A 23,334-nucleotide genomic window follows, 5' to 3' on the forward strand; every position below is an offset into this window, starting at 1 on the left:
TGGGGTCTGGGGAAGGTAGTGTGTACGCAGACCTTACCCTACCCCGAAGGAGTAGAGAGGCTGTTTCCGAAAGACCCTCGGCTCAAAAAAAAAAGGACAAAAGGGCAAAAAAGAGACAATATTAGTATCACAACAACAATCATAGGATAAATAAAAACACCATGAAAAGAGTAAGTACATAAATATTTCCTATTTACATTTACTGGCTTAAAGTACTGAATCTGCCTGCGCATTCAATTATTGAAGAAGAATTAATCCAAATAGTCGTTCACCTAATCTCTAAAACGAAAAATAACTGGCATATACAACAATAACATACCCGGTAGGGGTGTCAATGGATATTTAAAAACCGACTAAACTGACTGAACCATACCGTACCGAACCGATTTTTAGGCTTCTTTAAATAAAACCATAGGTTTTTATATATATCTATAACCATACCAATAATTAGGATAGATTTTTTATTTTATAAAAATAAACCAAAAAAATACCGAACCGTACTGAATAAATTTACATGTAAAAAATAGATTTATATATTAAGTTTAAGAATAATAATGTATTAAAAATTTTCTTGGGCCTTGAAATTGTGAAAACGGTTACAAGCAAACAAGTAATTAAACTCAAAATCTTAATTCTCAGACCTATAATGCTACTCCTATTGAAACTGAATTATTTCCAACATATTCACTAGCAAGACACAAGTTATTCTAGCTATTAGTAGCAAACTACAATGTATTGAATATGTTTCCTTTCATATGATTTAAATTTATCTTTTTGAATATTTAATCTTCTATAAACTTTATTCTTGAGTTCTAACTTGGTTAATATCTTTTCACTCGGTTAATATCTTTGTTTAGTTTCTTTTACGCTGTTGTAGAATAGTTGATGGATCTATACTCTGGCCTTTTTTAATATTTTCTTAATTCATCACTCTTTAAAGAGTAAAAATATCTAGAGAGTTTGCTAAGTTCTATAAAAGTAAGTATGTTATTGCATTCTACTTTTACTAGTGACTTTTACATGACATTTAAAAAAAAAAAAATTAACCGAACCATACCGATACCGAAGAGAAACCGATATGATTGGGACGGTTTCGAAAAGTCTAATTTTGGTTATGCATAATAGAATAACAGAAAAATTGGTATGGTACAGATTTTAGAAAATAACCTTCCGAACCGAACCATTGACACCCCTAATACCCAGTGTAGTCCCACAAGTGAGATCTGGGGAGGACAGAGTGTACGCAGACCTTACTGCCTTTAAATCAATATATACCGGCTAAAAAAAGTAATCACCTAATTTGGCAGACTATTGTAACATTCTCATTATTGAAATCCCTAAGCACAAAATGTACAGAACGGGGATGGACCTAAATTAGACCCTACAGTGTATTATTTCCAATCTAACTAATATTGAGTGGACGCCAACAAAAAGTTGAGAGAACAAGAGGGACAGTATACTTGGCTGTCATACAAACCAGTAGCCAAAAACCAAGAAATTAAACTCATTACTCATATGTTCATCTGTTAATTAGTAATTAAGTACACATTGCAAGAAAAAGGTGGTATGAATCTAGAAAAGTTGGGACCTATTCTAAAATCTCACTGCTGTAAAGGCATTACACAACTGCCCCCTACAGCTATGTATGGGCCTCCAATTATCCATTGCACCTGAAGACCATCTGAATATTTTAGCAGCAAACTGCTGGGAGATTACAATCTTCAAGTAGGCCTAATTACTGATTGCAAAATACTATTGGAAACTTTCTTCAACAGTACAGATGATGGCAACCGGGCAGGCTGTGACATAAGCCAGGAATTTCACTAAGAATATTTAAGATTTAATATATATGAATAACAAGTAATTTTTTACCTATATATGCAGTATAATGTTTATGTACATAGTACAACTTTTTGATCAAGGGTGTTAAACGCCCTTCTGTCTATGTGGCCTTGCCCCGGATGGGTGCAGGGCAAGGTCAAGGGTGCTCTTATGCATGACAGGATAAAGCGAATTAAAACAATTTTCATAAAATCAGATACAGGATAAAGCGGGTTAAATAAAAATTAACAACTTTTATAGCTTTAAACTCGTCAAATTTAGCTAAACAACAGTAGAAAGAAGAAAAGAAAAATAAAACAAAACTTAGACAGGACCATGCATGTCTATGCAGGGCGAGGCAGGTTAAAAGATAGAGAAGATTGCTCAGCAGGGCCAGGCGGATTAAAACTTTTGCGAGTAAGACTTAAATTGCCTCGTCTGACCTCGCCCTGTTAACTATCTCTATTCCGTAGACATCTTAAAATTGTTTTTCTTCTGTATGCACAATACAATTTTTCGATAAAGAGTATTCAACTAACCACCCTTCTGTCTATGTGGCTCCCACATGAGCAGGGCAAGGGAGCTCTTATGTAGGGCAGGATAAGGAGAGCTAAAACAATTTTCTTAAAGTCAAATGCAGGACAAGGCAAGAGGCGGGTTTAATGAAAATTAACAACTTTTACAGCTTTAAACTCATCAAGTTTAGCTAAATAACAGTGAAAAGAAGAAAAGAAAAATAAAACAGAACTCGGACGGGACCATGCATGTCTATGCAGGGCGAGGCGGACAAAAATAGATAAGATTGCTCGGCATGGCAGGGCAAGGCGGATTAAGACTTTTGCGAAGTAAGACTTCAATTGCCTCGTTTGACCTCGCCCTGTTTGCCATTTCTATAATCTATAGGCATCTCATTGCTGTTTTTCTCTTGTATGCAGAAGGTGAAAAAATGCAGAAACAAGCAAGGTCTTTGAATTTTCTAGTTTCCTGGTATCATTTTTTCTTTCAAGAAGTAACTCAACAAGGACAGAATACAAAAATTGTTACAAGTAGATAGGTCCTCTAGGACCACTTTAACATGTTTAGTTTCCACCATAAACTTTTGCAAAATAGACACAATTTCATGCTAAGGGTAAGAAGATTTATACACATTTCATTAGTATTTCATAGACCATTTAACAGTATCCATCTACTTACCAAAAGAAATAGCAAAGGAAGATATTTTACAGCTACAAGTCTCAGCAAAGTCTTCCTTCTCAACACTAACAAAAACTAGAGTAGAGAAATTGTACATATCATATCAAGCAATACTATACATATTTATTTACAAGAAATCAGCACAACTCGTACAGACAGTCATGAGGACATATAATCAGCTAACATTATACTCTCTGTAGTCGGAACGACTGGCAACCTTCATTCTAAGATATATATTGAGTACTATTTTTTACTAATAGGAGCAGACGAACCTTGTTTTGAGAATAAAAGGACAGCCCGGTGCCCTAAGCTCCCCCTATGCGCGGCATTGTTTTGAGAATAACTTCTTTAAAAATCCAGGTGCCTTTGAACTAGATTTCTGCAGTGTAAGGTTAATGGTAGAGCCTCTAGAAATGTCAACATCCGCACCTGAAGATTCTTCATTATTACTAAATTCACCTCTCAACAGTGTCAGTAGCTTCAAAGCCATTGTCTTTCCTCTGCTATTCCCGTTGACAGATATGTTGAAAAGATCAAGGATGATCCCTTCATCCATGGCCAGCCGACAGTATTGAAAGCATTGAGAACACAAAGAAAGAAGAAGAGCCACTGCATGCTCCTGATCCTCACGATTCTCACTGTCGAGTAGTTTCACAACTGAAGCAATGCATCCATCGGCTTCAGCTACAGAAGTCGTAGCATCTTCAGTGATGCACAATTTTTTCAGAATGACAAGAGTGTCGCTTGCTAGAGCTGTATCTTCTAGAAAAGGAATCAACTTGGGAATGAATTCTGAAGGTGTAATCAAGGAAACAATTCTGCTATTTTCAGACAAACTACGTAATATTTTGATGGCTGTTTCATTCAATTCTGCATTCTGGGCATCAAGCATCTCTAGAATGGGAGTCAGAGCACCAGAAGCCACAATTTTTTGTGGACAATATTGGTGGCAGGACAATACTTTTAATACGGCAAGGGCTTCTTTAGAAACCTCAGTTTCAAGAAATGATACCAAAAGTGCAAAAGCATCGTCATTCAAATCTGGAAAATTGCTCCTGATACAAAACAACCCATGTAGGATTAGTGTGAGGAAACAAACACAAGATAAAAGAACAATAGAGAAGCCAAAAAGCAAAAGAAAACAACAGATGAGTTGAGCTTGCATCATTAAACATTAAGCAGGACTACTACTTCACATTCTAGTATCATATTTAATTCTAAACCAGCATGCTTCTGAAAGGCCTTAACCATTTTTTTTCTATTAGGGCAGCTCGGCGCACAAAGCATCCCGCATTCACGCAGGGTCCGAGGAAGGGCCGCACCCAAGGGGTGTGATGTAGACAGCCTAACCTAATGCTCTGAAAGGCCTTAACCAATTGGAAATAAATTGTACAAAAAGGCGGTGAACCAACTTGAACCAAATTCATTCGACACTCTAGCAGAGGCATATCAAGGATTTAAATTTTATGGGTTCAGGACTCGGGTAAGAACGACTGAACCCATCACCTTATTTAAGTTTTGGGTTCATAGTTTAATAGTTTCAATAATTCTAATAGATTTTACACATAAATCTAGGTCTAAGCTAAAGGTTATGTGTTAATTTGAACCCATATGTAGACTACTAGATCCAACCCTGCTGGTAAGCCTTACCTTAAAAGGGGTATGAAGTTAGAAACAATTTCACAAAAAATTAACATGAACACACACACCACACACACACACAGCAGAGCGGAGTAAAGGTTTACCTGCATTTCTGCAAAACTGTTGTCAATGTTAGACATCCCATTATTTGTGCATTTAGATCATTGAAATCATGTGCATCTTTCAAAAATCTAACCATTGTTAGAACAAAATCCTCGGATGACATCCAATTGCAAGCTTGATCGTTATGTTTGAAAAAGTTACTAATATCTCCAACCAAGATGCATTGTGACTCCCAAGAAAGTGAACTGAACCCGGTTAAGAGATTCAGGTCCATATCTTGAATGCTTATACCAGATTGAATTTTGTGAATACTGCCATTGCTTTCCCCTGAAACCACATCGAAGTCATTTGGTGTCTTAGCAACAGACACAAGACCAGCATCTGGCAATCCACAAGATAAATTGCTGAATTCTATAGGAAGACGTAAATCATTCACTGAGCTGCTCAAGCTAGCAATTGAATTCAAAGAAGATTTAAATGAGTGAGCCGCTGCCGCCTCCATGCTCGGGTCAGGAACACTGACTCCATGTGTTGCACTCCACCCTGATATTAGGTCCTTCATTGTGTAATTCGGGGTCAAAGACAAGTGGGCCAAATTCCTTTTATTCATTGGACATGTATCGTGACCTTCAGCAAACCATTTCTGAATCCAAAATCTGTCATATGTTTGTCCAGAGGCAATTACGACAGGATCGTGCATTATTCTCAAAGACAAAGGACATTTAAACTCATCCGGTGGTCGAGAGCTCCTCAGTATGTCCACTTGAGCATCGTCAGATCGACATCTCATACGAGATTTTGCTTCACATTGATTTGCATACAGGTAAAAGTCTTCCCGCTGCAGAGAGCCGCTCTCTGTTTGCTGTGTCACAACTGATTTTCCATGCTTACTGAGGATATTCAAAAAAAGCAATAAGATTTTCCTTTTCTCACCGTCCCCAACTCTACCCAGCATCCTTTTTATGGATCTTTTCTCTATTAAAAGAGTCAGTAGAGATGTGATATGAAGCCTCCGCATAGCAACTTGAGTTGCCTCAAAGGCATGTTCTTCCGCTGAATCTGTTGTCACATACTGATGAAGTAATTCCATCACAACCTTCCCTGCCTCCTCTTCAGATGGATCCAAGCTGAATATCGCACCCTTCAGTTCAGCAATCAGTCGCGAAATCTGCAGCCAATATTTTTCATTAAAGTGGATTGCCACAGGACACCAAACAAATATAGTAACCAACCAGGTTTTAAAAAAAACGGGATAAAGAAGGGACAACATGAAATGAAAAAATGACATTTAAACTCACACCATAATCAAAAGCCGAGGGATACACTTGGACCGACAAGTACAAGATGATGGTTCAGAAGTATGACGGATAGTAAACTTATTTATATTTTGTATGATTCAGAGGTAGCTGTTATAATATTTTGGTCTAATTCAAACGCTTATAGCTCCAATTTTGGGAATTATTGCAGGAGAATCGATCAAAAGCAATCTATCTCGACTTGTGCTAACAACGTGTAGTTGTGGTTGTCACAGCTTGCTTTACAGCAGTTCTTTCATCCATAATGACAGTTCCTAAGCATAGATGATTTTCTCAAAGGAATGTATTCAGACTGACCTCTGAAGCCAACGATACTGGAACCATATTTTGCACTTGGCCTAAGCTTTGCTTAAGCAAGTTTCTTGATCTATCACATCGTGAAAGTATGACAGCTCCTGTTAGTGCCTGAAAAAACACAATACAGATTGCTATTCAGTGAATGAAGCCAATAGAGTATCATCAAAGTATGTTCATAAATTTGCGAGATATATTTGACAAAAACAGTTAACACAAAGCTGGTTGGCTTAGCTTGGTCGAGAGTGCGTACCAAGTATAGCTTACTAGATTCACTGCAGTGCTGAATCAGTGTCTTGGTTTTGAAAATTTCAGTGTTCAACAGGCTAAGGGCCTCTAAGCATCGAGGACGGGCTGCTTCAATTTCAGGAAGTAATATCGAAACTCTACTTACTAACTGAATTAGTTCCATGCACATTAGACGATGCACCTGTAGTCATCAAAACCAATCATAAGACAATCGATCTGAGTTTTTTTTTTTTTCAATAATCATGGTGTCCGGGCCAGCTTGTCCGCACCTAGGCTAATTCCACGGGATACCTTCCACCTCGATCGAGTTAATTTAGAATAGGTGGTGTGGAAGTAATGACAAGGAAAGAATACATGAAAACTGAAAGATACATCATTGCATTTAGAAAACTAACGACGTTTCAAAAACAAAAATCCCAACCAACAGAATTTTCTAATAGTTTTTCAGTTCCATTCTTGGAATCTAGACTAGGACTATTCAAATCCAACCATGAACACCTTTTGCACAAAGTCCAATTAATGTAAAAACCTCTTCTTTTAACTCTGTAATTAACCAAGAAAAAGGGTTAATAACAACTTGTACAATTACTTAATGTAAAGATACCAAGACTAATACAAGGTCACAAGCCTACTCTAGAGTAACACCTCTCATTATACGAACAATAACAACAACAGAAAAACATTTACACTCTCAGTCACAAACAAGTTGGGTTCGGCTATATGAATTCTCACTGCCAGGCCATCTCTTTACACGAACAATCCCATAGAGATGCAGATAAGGAATTAAAGCAAAGAGAGATAGGAGCATAGTATTATATACCTTAATAGCATGATGAGACGGCGGTGTCTCACTTACTTCAGCAACATCAATCCCCATAATAATTTCTGGTCAAAAGAGCAGAATACGGAGTGTCAAATTTAGCATAGGATTAAATATTACTCTCTCTATCCCAATATATATGGAACACTTTCTTTTTTAGTCCTATAAAGAATTGTCATTTCTACGTTAAAAAATAATTTAACTTTAAATTTCTCATATTACCCTTATAAGCCGAGGGTTTATGGAAACGGTCTTTACCTTCGAGATAGGGGTAACATTCATATAACAATTGTCGGATTTCACTAGGTTTTTTGTTATTGTTGTTGTATCCTTAATGAGATACTAATTTATAACCACACAAATATCCATGGTTTCTTAGAGGTAATATTTTTAATGAAACATGTGACATCGCAAATCAATTGAAAAACAAACAGATTATAGCAATAACCATTAAAATTTAGAACTTCAAAAGGTTGTAATTTTTTCATAATTACCATGAATAAAGTTAACAAAATTTAAAGAATTCTTACCTATAGGAGAAAATACAGAACCCCTTCTCTGCTTAAGATGAAAAACCAACTTCAATACAGTTTCAGTACTTTATTCAACTGTGCAAAAAGTTCAAAAAACTCTCTTCACAGAACCCAACTCCACATCTCCAAAACTCATAAAATTTCCACCAAAATTTCAAGAATTGCCAGTTCAAAAACACTTCTTTTTCTTAAAAGAAGAAAATTTTCAAGAACCATGCAGTCAGAAACACAGTCATTTGCTTTAAATAGCCTTCAATGAGTTCAAACCCAATTTAAAATGGTAACAGAAAAGGCCAAAACCAGACAGAAAAAGACATGTTGTTAATCTATGGACCCGTATAAATTTTACCAAAATAAACTTTTGGTTTTATTTTTCAAACACATGTTTGGCGATACCTCTAAATTTTGTCGGTTTTGGGCCAAATATTATTTTGTAAGGATATTGTTTCGTCTTCTCGGTCATATAATAGTGTATCATATAGTTCATTATAAAAATAATAATTTTGTATTAAATTTATTTATGTTCAGGACTATGATTTGCGATAATATAATGAATGTTATTGATAATAGTATTATTGGGTATTTGTGATAGTTCTCTCTCTCTCTCTCTCTCTCTCTCTCTCTCTCTCTCTCTCTCTCTCTCTCTCTCTATATATATATATATATATATATATATATATATATATATATATATATATATATATATATATATGTATATACAAATTTTATATTTTTTTTTCGCTACCATATATAAATAGTTTCTGGCACGGGCTAAAAGTGGTAATATAACCTCGTTATTCGTTTGCTTCAATAATATGCTTAGAATTGATCCTGACAACTCTATTTTCTTCAAATTTTAACTTTTCTTTTTGAAAAAATCAACCGAAATTTTTAAATGTATATATATACAAATTTTATATATTTTTTTGACTATTATTTTTGCAGCGGCTATACAGTGTCATTTTCTCATTGAAAACTGACACATAAGGAAATATTTTCAAGGTCAAAATTTTAGAAGACATTATCTAAAAATGAGGAATTAAAGTGATAATTTGCGTTATCCAATAAAAGGAGAGGAAACATTTTGCTTCAGAGCAGAAGATTTGATTCATGAATCAGAGTTGGGTAACACCGTTAGTTTTTGAACATATTGTGTCAATGAGACTAAAAGTGCTCCATTTTAGCATACTTAAGGGACTAAATATGCTCAGAATTATATTTGAGGGACCAAAATAGACCTACCCTCAAAGATAAGGGATAATATTGATCAAAAACTCATTCTTTTACCAATAAATATTTACTTATGTCTCTTGTTTGTTTAGGTTTAGGATTTACTTTAGATTTAGGATCCTTTATTATGCTACATATCTTTTGTAACAACTTTGTTTTCGTTTTAATTATTGTATGTAGCTTTATTTTGTTAACAACTTTTATTTTCGTTTTAATTGTTGTAGGTATCTTACAATTGATCATTGGAAGAAGCTCTTAAAAATTTGTGGGTTTGGATACGTTAGTAACAACGTCTCTAGAGGCAAAATTTATTTATATTTGAGGTAAACCTTTTAATTTTTGTTGTGTTTAAAATACAATCTGGACATGCTACTAAACCCAAAATCACCTAACGGAGCTAACGTAATGGACATAATTCTATTTCGGAGTCATCTTCACACAGTTTCGACTACGGTCCAAATTCTAAGGCTTAAACTATTATTTAGGGACTAAGTGTCCCAAAACACTCCGAAACTCAAAACCAATTATCCCGGCAAGTCACAATAGCAGAAAAGGATTTGGGGAAAGTAGTTAATAGGGGATCGGGACTATTAGTCTCAAAATAATCGGCCGGGTCGTTACACCCTTGTTAGTCTAGAACTTGCCCCGTGTGTAAGTCGAAGTGAAATGATTAAGTCTTGTGGGTCTAGGAAATGATATAGGCATTTATTTGATTGACCCTTGATCCTATTTGCCTACCACTGATAACATTATCCGTAGTCAATCATTTTGAGCCTATAGACCTTTTTTTTTGGTACCCACATTACGAGTCAACCCTTATCCTGTTCTAAATCGTATTTTTTTTTATTTTTTACAATTTTTCATATATGATTATCAGTTTAATGACTTATTTATAGATTTTGTACAAGTTGTTTAGACTTTAGATCATTGCATTCCGTAACAAAAAAATAGTTAGGCATTCTAACTCATAATATAAATTCAAAATCTTATTACTTTAAGATTATTTTGCCTTATGTTTTATAGTAATTAAAAATGTTAATTGTTGTGCGAGCTCAAGTTGCTCGGTATATCAAATTCGAAACACGTGGCTTGAGTATATTTAGGTGGACCAATTAAACTTTAGAAGGAAAACATTATAAATATAGCTGGTAGTATCATGACTAGAGAATGTAGAGGAGATAAAGTTGGTTAGATAAAATAATATTTTCATCTTTTATTAGAGGTTTGATAAGCATTGTCAAAATATTGTTGCTACTAGGTTAGTTCAATATTTTGATAAAACAATCTTTCTATCAACCGACATATGATACCGATTTGGGATAGAACCAAAGTAAGTTTTGCGAAGGACAACTAGGAAGATACAAAGGATAAAAGTTTCGAGAGACAAATATTTCAATTGTTGTTAATCAATCATAGTAATAATTATCATAGAATTATATGTTCTTTATTCAAGTTCCATAACAAGGAACAGAGTTTGTTAAAGTGATTTGAATAGTATTTGTACTAAGTTGGCTGGACTCGTAACCAAAATGTCCTAAATGACATAACTATGGTCTGTAATATTCCTAAACAATGTATATTTTAATATACGTAATTTCTTTTTTCCGCTAAAAATAGTGCCATATAAAGATAGAACGACATTCTTTCAACACTATCCCCCTTATAATATTTTGATATAATGAAATAGGTACTGGAAGAAACTATAAAAATACAAGACTGGACTCAATTAAACCCCTAAATATATTTTATATTTATCTTCTTTTTTTAAAAAAAAAACTTGCAATTTTGTCTTAATTTTTATTATTTTATAATACAGACACATATTTTGAATATTACTTACATATTTTAAAAAGTTTATTCTCATTGACACGAAATACACGCGCAACGCGCGCACCGAGAGACTAGTGATGTTAAAAAAAAAAGGCATTAACTTTTAGCGCGTCTAGGACATAAAAAGAACAAAGATAAGAGATAGACAAGAAAAAAAGGTTATGTGGGCTTTTGGATATAAGAATTGTTAAATTTCAAAATAAAATTTAAAAAAAATCAAGTGCAAAGCGTATTTGAAAATTAAAGTTGTGTTTGAACATGAATATAATTTGAAAATATTTTTTATTTATGCGAATAATTTGAAATAAAAAATTTGAAAAATAACTTTTGCAGTTTTTAAAATTTCTGAAAAATTTTAAAATTCAATTTTTCAGTCAAACACTAATTCAGAAAAAAAAATATATATATATATATATATATATATATATATATATATATATATATATATATATATATATATATATATATATATGGCGAAACGGGCCCTAAATAAGAAAAGAAAAAAGTAAAAGAATCTCTTGAATGCCTTGGGAATTGGGGGGTCAAAATCAAAGGACCATTTTTGTTATATTTAAAGATTAGGAAAGTTTCTATCTGAAAAAAAAGACCGCGCTATCGCAAAGAAACAGCCTTTGGTCAACAACTAATAGTAACGCGCTGCTACTTTTTTATGTCGTCACTTTTTATGACGTGTATGTATGTTTAATTTTTATTTACCTCAACTAACTCATTAGATATTTTGCTATGAATTATGATAAGTAAAAATGTCCAATAAAATTAGAATAAAAAGAATTTGACTAAAATTCTCGGTGTTTGGACAATATTTAATTGAACTAAAAGTGAAAAAAATATTTAAAGTCAACAGTCATTTACGTTATGCATTTAGTCATTTTCTGTCCATTCTGTTTCCTCTCTTTTCCTTTTCTTTCTTTTCTTTTCTTTTCTTTTCAACTTCGTTTATTGGTTGGTTTTGGAATCTCTAATAGAATGTGATGTCTTGATGTGATGTTGCTGAATAATAGTCTGTTTCGCCATTTTTTTTTGGGTCAAAAGTATTTTTTTGGTCAAAACTTGAGGTGTTTGGCCAAGCTTTTAGATGAAAAAAAATATTTTTGAGGAGAAGCAGAAGCAATTTTTTAGAACAAAAAAATAATTAATTCTCTCCAAAAATACTTTTTTGAAAAACACTTTTGAGAAAAATACACTTAGAAACGGTTTTCAAAAGCTTGGTCAAATACTAGTTACTGTTCAAAAGTACTTTTCAAATTAATTAGTCAAACACAAACTACTTATCACCAAAAATACTTTTTTGAAAAGTAATTTTAAGAAAATCAATTTTTAAAACTTGGCCAAACAGTCTATATAAGTGATGGAAGATATTATTTCAAGTATGACCTTAGCAAAGAAGTGAAATCATCATTTTAATTTGATGAGTTTAATCCTTAAAATTATAAAGTTATAATTTAATACTCCATCCGTTTCAATTTATATGAACTTATTTCTTTTTAGTTGGTGCAAAAAAGAATGACATCTTTACTTATTTGGAAACAATTTACATTTATGCAATGATTTTTAGAAACACAAAATATATATGCCTCATTTTACACCACAAGTTTAAAAATCTTCTTTATTTTCTTAAATTTCGTGCTCACTCAAATAAGTTCACATAAATTGAAACGGAGTGAGTATAATTTAATATCTATTAAAATTTATTATATATATATATAAATTCCATGTTAGGTTATTCCATATTAAATTTAGTTAAATCGATAGCTCTAATACTACATCGGCCACTGCTTTAGTACCCTATCCCCGCAACCAACAAGCTCTTTTTTGTCAAAAACGAAAATCACAATAATGCTTGTGGAAATATTAAGCCATTCTCTACCTTTCCTTTTCAGCTTTTTCCAACCTTTTTTTCCGGGGCTAAGTTTGACCAATTATAGATAACTTCGTCAATATGACCAGTACTAGTTTTTCGTGGGGAAAAAATACACAAGTACAAATTTATTTCTATTCGTTAGTTAATACAACTTGGGTAAATGCTCAAAAAACTTATATTTATCAATTATGATATACTAAAAAAAAAAAAAAAACTTTCACTAATTACTTTAATATTATGTTTACAATTTTGAATTAAAAGGAATACCTACTTTTATTGCTTATTGCTTCCTTAGCAAATTTTCTGAATATAAGTTCAAATTAATTCGGCCAATAAATTTTATTGCTTAAAAGGGGAAAACAATGTTCTTGACTAACTAGACGAAAGTGCACAAAACGAACTTGCTTTGGCTTACCATTCTCAGATTGAAGAAATATGGTACAAAATACTAGCTCGTTGCAATTTGGATTGAAAATAGACCTTACAAAGACTCACGGTATTTTATATTACGAATTTTCTACATTATTTAAATTGTCAATTCCTCTTCGTTCATTGGTTGGTTTTGGAATCTAAAAGTGAAAATCTTGATGTGATGTTGCTGAAAAGTACAACGAGAATCACTAAGAATTGTAATTCTATTATTCTTAATTAGATGTTTCTTATTCGAAATTCTTTATTAGGGATTATTTGACCCACAAAGTAAAATATTTAGATACAAATTCGAATTTAGTCGGATCTACGTATAAATATAAGACATCAGATAGAGAAGGGAAGAAAAAAACACCGAGGCTAATAGTAAGGGCATATATTATTTTGAGTATCGCCTTACTGCCCACAACCAACAAACCCTTTTTTGTTGAAAACAAAAATAACAATCCATATGGAAATATTAAGCAACTCTCTATCTTTCATTTTTCTTTTAATTTCTCCATTTTATTTTAAGTATTTTATTTAATTGAGCACAAAATATATAAAATAAAAAATTTTAAAATTTGTTGACTTAATTAATTAAAATTTGTATAACATACACAGTATGCCTTTGAATTTTATGGTATTAAACATGTGATATCATCTTATAAGGAATTGTCATTAATGATAACATAAAAATGTTGAAATTAAAGAGGAGTATTAAAAATTTTGAAATCACTCAAGAACCGTTTGGTATTCACCCAAATAGAAAATTCAAAGAACCTTTAGATTTCACAGCTGTTGTTGGCGAAATTAAGAGTAAAGATAACAATGATTTTGGATGAGATGAAAAGATGAATAAACTAACCAAAGGATGAAGTAAATTTCAAATGATTATCGTCGGGTTGGTGGGACTGATATTTTATAAATAGTGAAACATAACCAATGTACTTTAGCATGAACTAAATTGAGTTATTCTACAACGCGGTGGATCTTTATAAAGTATTTGTCTTTTTAAAGGCACATAAAATTTTGAATCACCTAAAATGAAAGCAACATACACAAGGGGATGTTCAAACCAAATCGAAAAATCGCACCAAACCGAAAAATCAAACCAAATCGATTAAAAATCCGACTAGATTTGGTTTGATTTGATTTGGTTTTGAGTAAAAATATTCGAACCAAACTGATATATATATATATATATATATATATATATATATATATATATATATATATATATACTCTGATCACTTTATATAGAATTTTATTTAAAAAATGTCTAGAAATATTTGGGATCGTCTCATGGGATGTAATACTTAATAGAACTATATACGAGGTGCATTCATTTTTATTTACTTTAAATAATGGATTGTATCATTTTTCTTATTAAGTGTCTTTGAAATGTGTCAATCGCCTCTTTGTTCTTTCATATTCATATGTCAAGATTTATTATATCTTTTTCGAATTTGAAGTGATATTTAGATAATTTAAAATTATATAAAATATATTATTATTTAGGTGTCATATTAATTTTTATGTTTAATTATTAAATTCGATTAACCTTGAAGGGTACATGTGATGAACCAACATGTCATCTTTAATTTTAAATATTATTTTTGTGTTCTAAAACCTTAAATAGTACCATTTAGCTTTTTTCGGCTTGCGTACACTGTCCGTAAATTTTTCAGAAAAGTTTTTATGTGAAAGATTGATAAAAATGTAAAATAGTGTTTTAAAACTCACTTAAGTTGATTTCGGTCAATATTTTGAGCAAACGGACCCGGATCAGTATTTTAAAAGTTTCGGTAAGTCCATATCATGATTTGGGACTTGGGCGTATGCTCGAAATCGAATTCAGAGGTCCCTTGCTCGAGTTATCGCTTTTTGTCAAAAAAAATAAAGCTAAAAGGTTTAATGACTTTAAAGAGTTGACCAATGCTTGACTTTATTGGTACCGGGTCCGTACTCTAGTTTCGGAACCCGGTATAGATCCATTGCTATATTTATGATATATCTGTCAAATTTAGTGAGAAACGGAGTTGGTTTGACGTGATTCAGACGTCCGGTTGTTAAAATAGAAGTTCTAAAGTTTTATTGAAAATTTCATTTGATTTGATGTCCGATTTGGAGTTCTAAGCTTTACATTGGTGTTTTGATTACGCGAGCGAGTTCGTATGAGATTTTTGGACTTGTGTGCATATTTGATTTGAGCCATGAGTGCTCGGATGAGTTTCGGATAGCCTATTTTTGAAAAATCTGGTTTTTGGGACTTCTGCAGGTTTCTGGTGTCATGTGCTTCACGAACGCGAAGAGGAATTTGGGGCAGGGGAATTTTCTTCATCATGAATGCGATAGCTGGATCGCGAACGCGCAGCAATGGGGGGCCTTACCCTTCGCGAACGTGACCAGCTTCCCGCGAACGCGTAGCCTTGTGACATGGGGAGGGGGAATCATTGTTTCTTATATGCGAACGCGAAGGCCGGGGGAAGCAGTCTTCGCGAACGCGTGGGAGGACTCACGAACGCGAAGGCTACTTGGGTTGTTGCACATCGCGAAGGCGACATGCCCTTCGCGAACGCGAAGAAGGCCTGACGCCACTGATTAAAACATACCAAAAATGGGATTTTCCCTATTTTTTCACAAAGCCTCCATTAGAGCTCGGCCTAGGGGCGATTTCAAAGGATTTTTTTACGATTTCGAACTGGGTAAGTGTTCTTTATCATATAGTGATTATATTTCATAAATCCATGTCTATATTCATCATTTATTTCGGATTTAGATGGAAGAAAATTGGAATTTTTGTAAAACTTTCCAAAAACAAAATTTAAGATTTAAAGGTCCATTTGACATCGAAATTTGATAATATTTGTATGGATGGACTCGTCTCAAAATGGGTGTTCGGATTTTATATCGAGATTCGAGATATGGGCCCCACTGTGAAATTTTGAGATGAATTTTGGATTTTAATTCGAAAAATTAGTAATTTCATACGGAATTAATTCCTACGATTCGTGTTGAGTATATTGAATTTTTTGTGACTAGATTTGAAGCTTTAGGACACTAATTCGCAAGGTTTATTGGAATCTTGAATTTGGTTGCGAAGTGAGGTAAGTGTCGTGGTTAACCTTTACTTGAGGAAGTAAGACTTATTTGTCTATTTGCTACGTGATTTAATGTGCGGGTACAACGTATATGTGAGGTGACGAGTACTTATGCGTTTTGGTTGAGTCAAAGCATGCAGGTGGAATTTGTTTATTGTGAATAATTGCTTATTTAATTAAGATATTCCTGCTTAAGTTATTATTGGTTATTTGATCATTTTTCATGAGATTATTGCTAGTTTAATTATTGTTGAATATTTTGGAAGGTGAAGTCGGTATTCTGGTATGGAATTGATTGATAAGTATATATCCCCGCATTTAAATACTCTTCGGAATTTATATTATTATTTTCATGGTAAAAAAGAGTGTAAAAGCACGAAGGGTGATGCCGTGCTATTTATATTATCCTTGCCATGGTGAGAAAGAGTGTAAAAGAACGAAGAGTGATGCCGTGCCATTTTCAAAGAGTGTAAAAGTACGAAGGGTGGTGCCGTGCCAGAAGAGAGTTAAAACACGAAGGGTGATGCCGTGCCAATCTTATTATTTATTTATAAATTTATGGGAAGAATGAGAGTAAAAGCACGAAGGGTAGTGTCGTGCCATTTTCATATTATTAACTGCTCATTTTGTTGTTGATGAATTAATTGGCTGCTACGCGACACTTCTCCTGCTGAAATTTCTATATCATTCCCCTTCGCATGTTCCCTCCCAAATTTATAAATTGTTAATTATTGTGTTATTGTTCCTTTGTAATTGTATATACTTGTATAAGTTATTTACGCATGTGTCTTGTCATAGCCTCGTCACTATTTCGTCGAGGTTAGACTCGACACTTATGGAGTACATGGGATCGGTTGTACTCATACTACACTCTGCACTTCTTGTGTAGATTTTGGAGTTGGTCTCAGCGGAGTACCATAGACTTGCTTGGATTCAGCTATCTCAAAGGAGACTTGAGGTATAACTACACAGCGTCCGCACATCTGAAGTCCCCTTCTATCTTATCTTAGCTGTGTATTATCTTACAAACAACTTGAATTTTATTCAAACCTTTAGTTGTATTATTCTAGTAGCTCGTGCACTTGTGACACCAAATTTGGGGATATATTTTGATGATTCAGTAGTTATGGTTTTTCGCACTTTATTTCAGTAATTGACTTACGTTTAATTTAATTTGTTTTAAAATGGTTAAGATTATTCTAATGTTGGCTTGCCTAACAAGTGAAATGTTAGGCGCCATCACGGTCCCGAAGGTGAGAATTTCGGATCGTGACAAGTTGGTGTCAGAGCACTAGGTTACTTAGGTCTCACGAGTCATGAGCATGCTTAGTAGAGTCTGAAGGATCGGTACGGAGACGTCTGTACTTATCTCGCAGAGGATATGAAGTTTAGGAACAATATCATTTCTTTCTTATTCTGTCGTGCGATTTTATTCTATCATCGATGATTGAACCATTATATTCTTATTCTCTCACAGATGGTGATAACACGTAATACATCTACCGACGGACAGGGACCAGAGCCCTCGGTGGCAACTATGACCAGGGGTAGAGGCCGAGGTCGTGCCGGAGGCCGAGGTAGAGGCAGAGTCAGAGCTCAAGCTAGAGCTCGAGAAGCATCACCCGTAGTGGATCCGCAGGTGGATCTTCAGGAGGAGGTTTCAGTTCAGACTATACCCGTTGGACCAGTTCAGGTCCTAGAAGGATTCATAACTACTCCAGTGCTTTAAGACGCTCTAGTCCGTTTTGTGACTCTTATGGAGGGCGTGGCCCAGAATGGTACATTTCCAGTGGCACCAGCCGTCTCACAGGATAGGGGAGGAGCATAGACTCCCATTACTCCCGCTCCGGAGCAATGGCCTCCAACAGCCCCGCCAGTTGAGGTAGTTCAGCCAGTTATTGCGGCACAGATCGGTGATAGGCCCGCCATGTCTTCTGAGGCTTTATTGAGGTTGGACAAGTTTACTAAGCTCTTTCCAGTTCACTTCAGTGGTACACCTTCTGAGGACCCACATGATTATCTTGACCGCTGCCATGAGGTGTTGCGGAACATGGGTATAGTTGAGACCAATGGGGTCGATTTTACTGTATTTCAAATGACAGGTGTCACACCTCTTTTTTCTCCAAGGGATATGGGAATTTTTCTAATTAAAGTGACATTAATCGAAATTGGATTATTTATTTAATCAGAGTCACCATTTGGAATAATTTATGGTATCCCAAGTCAGTAGTTTATTTTAAATCCCAAATTGAGGAAATTTGACTCTATTTTTATGGTCTGCGAACACAGAAGACCAGGTAAGGAATTCTGTTAACCCGGGAGAAGGTGTGAGGCACTCCCGAGTTCCGTGATTTTAGCACGGTCGCTCAACTATTAATAATTGGCCGAATTATCTGATTTAATACATGTTTAAAACCTACTGTGCATTTTTAACTTCTAACCACTTTTAGTATTTATGGGATTTATTTGAACAAGTCGCAATGTCGCGCTCTCGTTTATTTTTGTACATATTGCGAATCGCGTCACGTGAAACGCAAACTTCCCAAAATTCGACTTTCGCCATTCCAAGCCTAAATTAGCTACAGACCTCAAATTCACAGTCCGGACATGCTCCTAAGTCCAAAATTACCCAACGAGGCTAACAGAATCGACAAAACTCCATTCCGGAGTCGTCTTCACACACTTTCAACTACGGTCAAAATCCTAAGACTTAAGCTTTCATTTTAGGGACTAAGTGTCCCAACACACTCCGAAATTATAAACAAGACCTCCCGACAAGTCACATAAGCATAAACAGATACGGGAAAAATAGTAAATAGCGGATTGGGGCTAATACACTCAAAACGACCGGCCGGATCGTTACATGTTCATATCCGAATTAATATAATTAGCACCCGTCAATCTTCTTAATGGTCTTAAAACACTTCAAAATTTTCCGGAGTGTTACATACTGCTTGTTCATAGTTGGTATAACTTTGAAATTTTAAACATGGTAGGAACTGATTTAAAGATTCTTCAACAACACTTTTGCTTGTTCAAAATAAAGAAAACCCTTTATATATATAGACAACATAAGCTTCGAATTGTTCTTCTCCTAGTCAAATTGAAATGGTTCTAGAATTTCAACATAAGTAAAAGTTCTTGTTTTAAAATTTCAATACAAGTAGAAAAGAATATCGCAAATAGCTAAGAAGTTTGAACTTGAGGTGTATTATTATCTGAGATCTGACAATTTTATCCAATTATGTCCTAAAACTAATAGGATTATAAGGCTAATATCTAAAATTTCGGTTATCTCCTTTTATTATGAGTTATTATGCTTAATATTATAAGGTTATTTTTGTAAACCGACATTGTATTCATGCTTTTATAATAAATAGTCTCTATATACGTGTCTTGCACGTAAATGTTTAGTTAATTATTTATATATAAAAGAGCAAAAATTAAATTTATTATAAATATATGAAAGAATAAGGAATTAGATTTATTAAAAGTTACATACGAGAAGGAAAAATCATTGAAAAGCAATTGTCTTTGTAAAACTACAACAATTTTTAAAATTGAAAATCAATCATATTATCAACATAATAGTTGGCTTCAAAACGAATGAACATCGTATTAAAAGCATACTTTAAAAACAAATCATATTATCAATGTTTGTCTTTTCTGTAAAATCTTTCGAAACTTATTCCTGAATTTTATTATAATTTTCCTACATTAAACAATTAAGTCATTTGAAGAGAATGCTCATTCAGTAGTCGTGTGTTAGTGAGTCATATTGCTTTCAAAAAATTATGAGTAAGTTTTGTTACATATGTCAAATAATAGATTAAGAAGGAAATGTATTTATGTTAGTTTCTTCGCAGTTCTTTCATAATATTTCTTTTTGAGTCACTCAAGACGTTTTAATTCATTTGTTCTTTATGTTTGCGACCGAGATAAATATTTGAATCTAACCTTGTTTGTCTGGTTATAGTCCAAGTAGGATTGGTATGACAATACTGAAATTTTATGTTGTCTAAGAAGAAGTAGGCTACTAGCACAAAGACGCAAAACGATAAAGACTCAAACGAATTTGACCCAAATTCTGACTTAGTAGGCTCGGCGTATGTGTAGTTTAAATCGAAAAAGAATTTTAGCCTTAAGTGATTTACAATTATATCGTTAAATTATACAAATATTAAAGGTTATAAAAGTCGATCAATATCTCGGGGATATTTTAGTCGTTCAATATTTAGTACAAATTATTCGTGCTTTTATAATAACTAGTCTCTATGAACATGCGTTACACGTAAATATTCAATTTGTTTAATAATTGCATATCGATGTCAATCAATAATCTTTATTTTGCCTTGAAAATTTATATTTTTATAATAATAATAATAACAACAATAATAATCATATTAACTTTAATTTATTTATTAAAAATATAATAAATACGTCTAGGCACTTTACTCTGATGGAAACTTTGAAAAAAAAAGTTATTTCTTTTATGATATCTGAAAATCAAATATTATGGATTATAAAAAAAATTTAAAAAATCAATTAAATTGGATCTGAGAAAATATTCCTTAGCTTTTCCGGTTGATTTTATTTTGTAAGAGAGTGATGCTAACATTAGTGACTTTATTGTCCTAAAATAAAGATAATTGACTTTATTCCACAATTTAACTAACTTGAGTGACCTTCTTGGGCCAATACCTGTTTCTAAGCCCGCCATACTTCTCGGGCCAATACATGTTTCTAACTAGTAAAAATTGCATGGGACGTCTTATTTGGTCGTCCTCATTTAACCTGTATCCAATTTTATAATTTTTTTTAACTTGCCCAAAGTTTAAACTTCGGGCATTTTTCTCCTCTTTTTTCTTCTTCTTCGGGTGACATTTATTTATACTGTGTTTGTGAACATATTTTAAGATAGTTTATGATATTTTATAATGGTGAGTTGTTGTGTCGCTTTATCTTTCACTATTGCTTAGGATTTTTTCTTCTTCTTTTTCTTAATTGCAAAATGAGTTCGTTAGATTTATTGTTGTTTTGACAAATTGATGATTGAAGTTTGTTCTTGATGATATTTGGAGGTTATGTTTCTAATTTGAGCTCATTTGGAGTAGATTTAAGTATTAAATCGTATATTGGATTGTTAAAATTCGAAGAACAAATTTGTGTTTTCGGACAATTTGCACTTCAGGCCTATTTGGCCTTAAAGTGCATGAAAATGTTGGTTGCACTTCTGACTTTTTGGCCTTAAGTGTATCTGAAATGCAATTTTTTACTTCAGACTTATTTGCCTTAAGTATAGGAAAATGTTCGTTGCACTTCAGACCTTTTGGCCTTAAGTGCATCTGAAGTGCAATTTTTCAGTTCAGACTTATTAGCATTAAGTGCATGAAACCATTGGTTGTACTTTAGACCCATTTGGCCTTAAGTGCATATGAATTGCAATTTTTCACTTCAGACTTATTGGCCTTAAGTGTAGAAAAATGTTTGTTGTACTTCAGACCTTTGGCTTTAAGTACATCTGAAGTGTAATTTTTTCACTTCAGACTTATTGGCCTTAAATGCATGAAATCACTAGTTGCACTTTAGAACTATTTGACCTTAAGTGCATCTCAATTGCAATTTATTTTTACTTCAAACTAATTATTTTTTAACTTCAGACCCGATAAGTCTGGAGTTGATCCTAAAGTGGGTACGCTTGCAATTCTTTTTGCAAAGTAGGTATAAGTTCAATTGTACCCCAAAACCGGATATAGATACAAAATTTCACATGGATTGATTTGGAGGATCATGAAAACATGGGCTAAGCTTTTATGAGATATGTTATTCGACGAAGTTATTCAGGAAAACAAAAATGTTACTCCATCAAGTTATTCAAAAAGTAATTAAGGATAAAGTTATTGTTTTAATTTTGATAAAGAAAGAAAGAGTTATATAGGGAAAAAAAGAGAGGGTTGCGTTATCTTTATCACCTCCTCAAGATAGTGATTTCATGACTCTTGTAGGTAGTAAATTAATGGGATACAACAAGTTTGTTATAATTTGTCTTGAAATGTGTGATTTGAAGTGATGAGTTCAAATAGTGTTTCATCTTGTTTTTTTTTTTTTAATTTGTTCCAAAAAAAAATCGATTTATAATTATATTTATAAATAATTTAACTTTAACTTTTTTATTTTATTATTAAATAGCAAGTTTCAAAAATCTTTTATTCTTTATTACACCTTTTCCAATCAAATACTTCCGACATAAAATAAATGGATAGAGTAATATTTGAGAACAAATTTTACCCTTTCAGAACAATTATATCGTATAATAAGAAAGTAAATTTAACTTTCAATTACATAAGTAGTATATTAGCATTGTATCCATTTTTTCTTATCTAAAATATCCTTGCATTTGTGCTGCCTATGCATTAGCTATGGGCGCACTTTGGTAATTTTAATTAAAACCCAGCTAATTCCGCATCATCTCCCCTCTTCTTCCCTTGTTCTTTCTTGGGCAAAATATAAAACTTGCCAGTCAGCTATTTCAATTTATTTGCTAACCGAAAAATATATAAAATATATATTTTTGTATACAATACATACATATACAACAAAAATATATTTTAGCGGTTATTATTTTTTTGAGTGGCTAAAAATATACATTTTTCTTTTTTTCCTTTGTTCTAGATTGCCATGGATGGTAAATCCAAACTATGGGTGTTAAGGGGCCGGGCCGGGCTAGAGGAAAAGGGAACCGATCGGTTTCGGTACCGGTCTGGTTACCGGTTATAATATACCCGGTTTACCAGTTCCGGGCTTAACCCGTGCTAAATTAAACCGGAACGGTTCCAGGCCTAATGGGACGGGCAAGGCCGGTCTTATTTAATTTTTTTATTTTGTATTTTGTGTAACAATCGTAATTTATAAAAATACTAAAAACTAACGTATAAAAAGAATGTTTGAA

The 23,334-nt window shown here is 33.3% G+C and overlaps 1 protein-coding gene across 2 annotated transcripts; it reads right to left on the bottom strand.

Moving 5' to 3' along the window:
• Positions 1–1,676: 1,676 nt before the first annotated feature.
• LOC107770643 (U-box domain-containing protein 5) lies at positions 1,677–8,328 on the bottom strand. Of its 2 annotated transcripts, XM_016589980.2 has the most exons (7): positions 7,929–8,325; positions 7,399–7,463; positions 6,583–6,759; positions 6,333–6,440; positions 4,761–5,887; positions 3,288–4,070; positions 1,677–1,799 (listed from the first exon to the last, which is right to left on the bottom strand). In XM_016589980.2, exons 2-6 carry the CDS (start codon positions 7,453–7,455, stop codon positions 3,332–3,334), a joined length of 2,208 nt encoding a protein of 735 aa, XP_016445466.1. In that variant the 5' UTR covers positions 7,456–7,463; positions 7,929–8,325; the 3' UTR covers positions 1,677–1,799; positions 3,288–3,331. The 2 variants fall into 2 exon arrangements, with proteins under 2 accessions (XP_016445466.1, XP_016445465.1); XM_016589979.2 differs by lacking the exon at positions 1,677–1,799 and having other exon boundaries at positions 2,938–4,070; positions 7,929–8,328.
• Positions 8,329–23,334: the final 15,006 nt, after the last annotated feature.

The sequence above is a fragment of the Nicotiana tabacum genome, chromosome 14 (assembly GCF_000715075.1).
Source record: "Nicotiana tabacum cultivar K326 chromosome 14, ASM71507v2, whole genome shotgun sequence".
In the NCBI taxonomy this organism is placed as follows: domain Eukaryota; kingdom Viridiplantae; phylum Streptophyta; class Magnoliopsida; order Solanales; family Solanaceae; genus Nicotiana; species Nicotiana tabacum.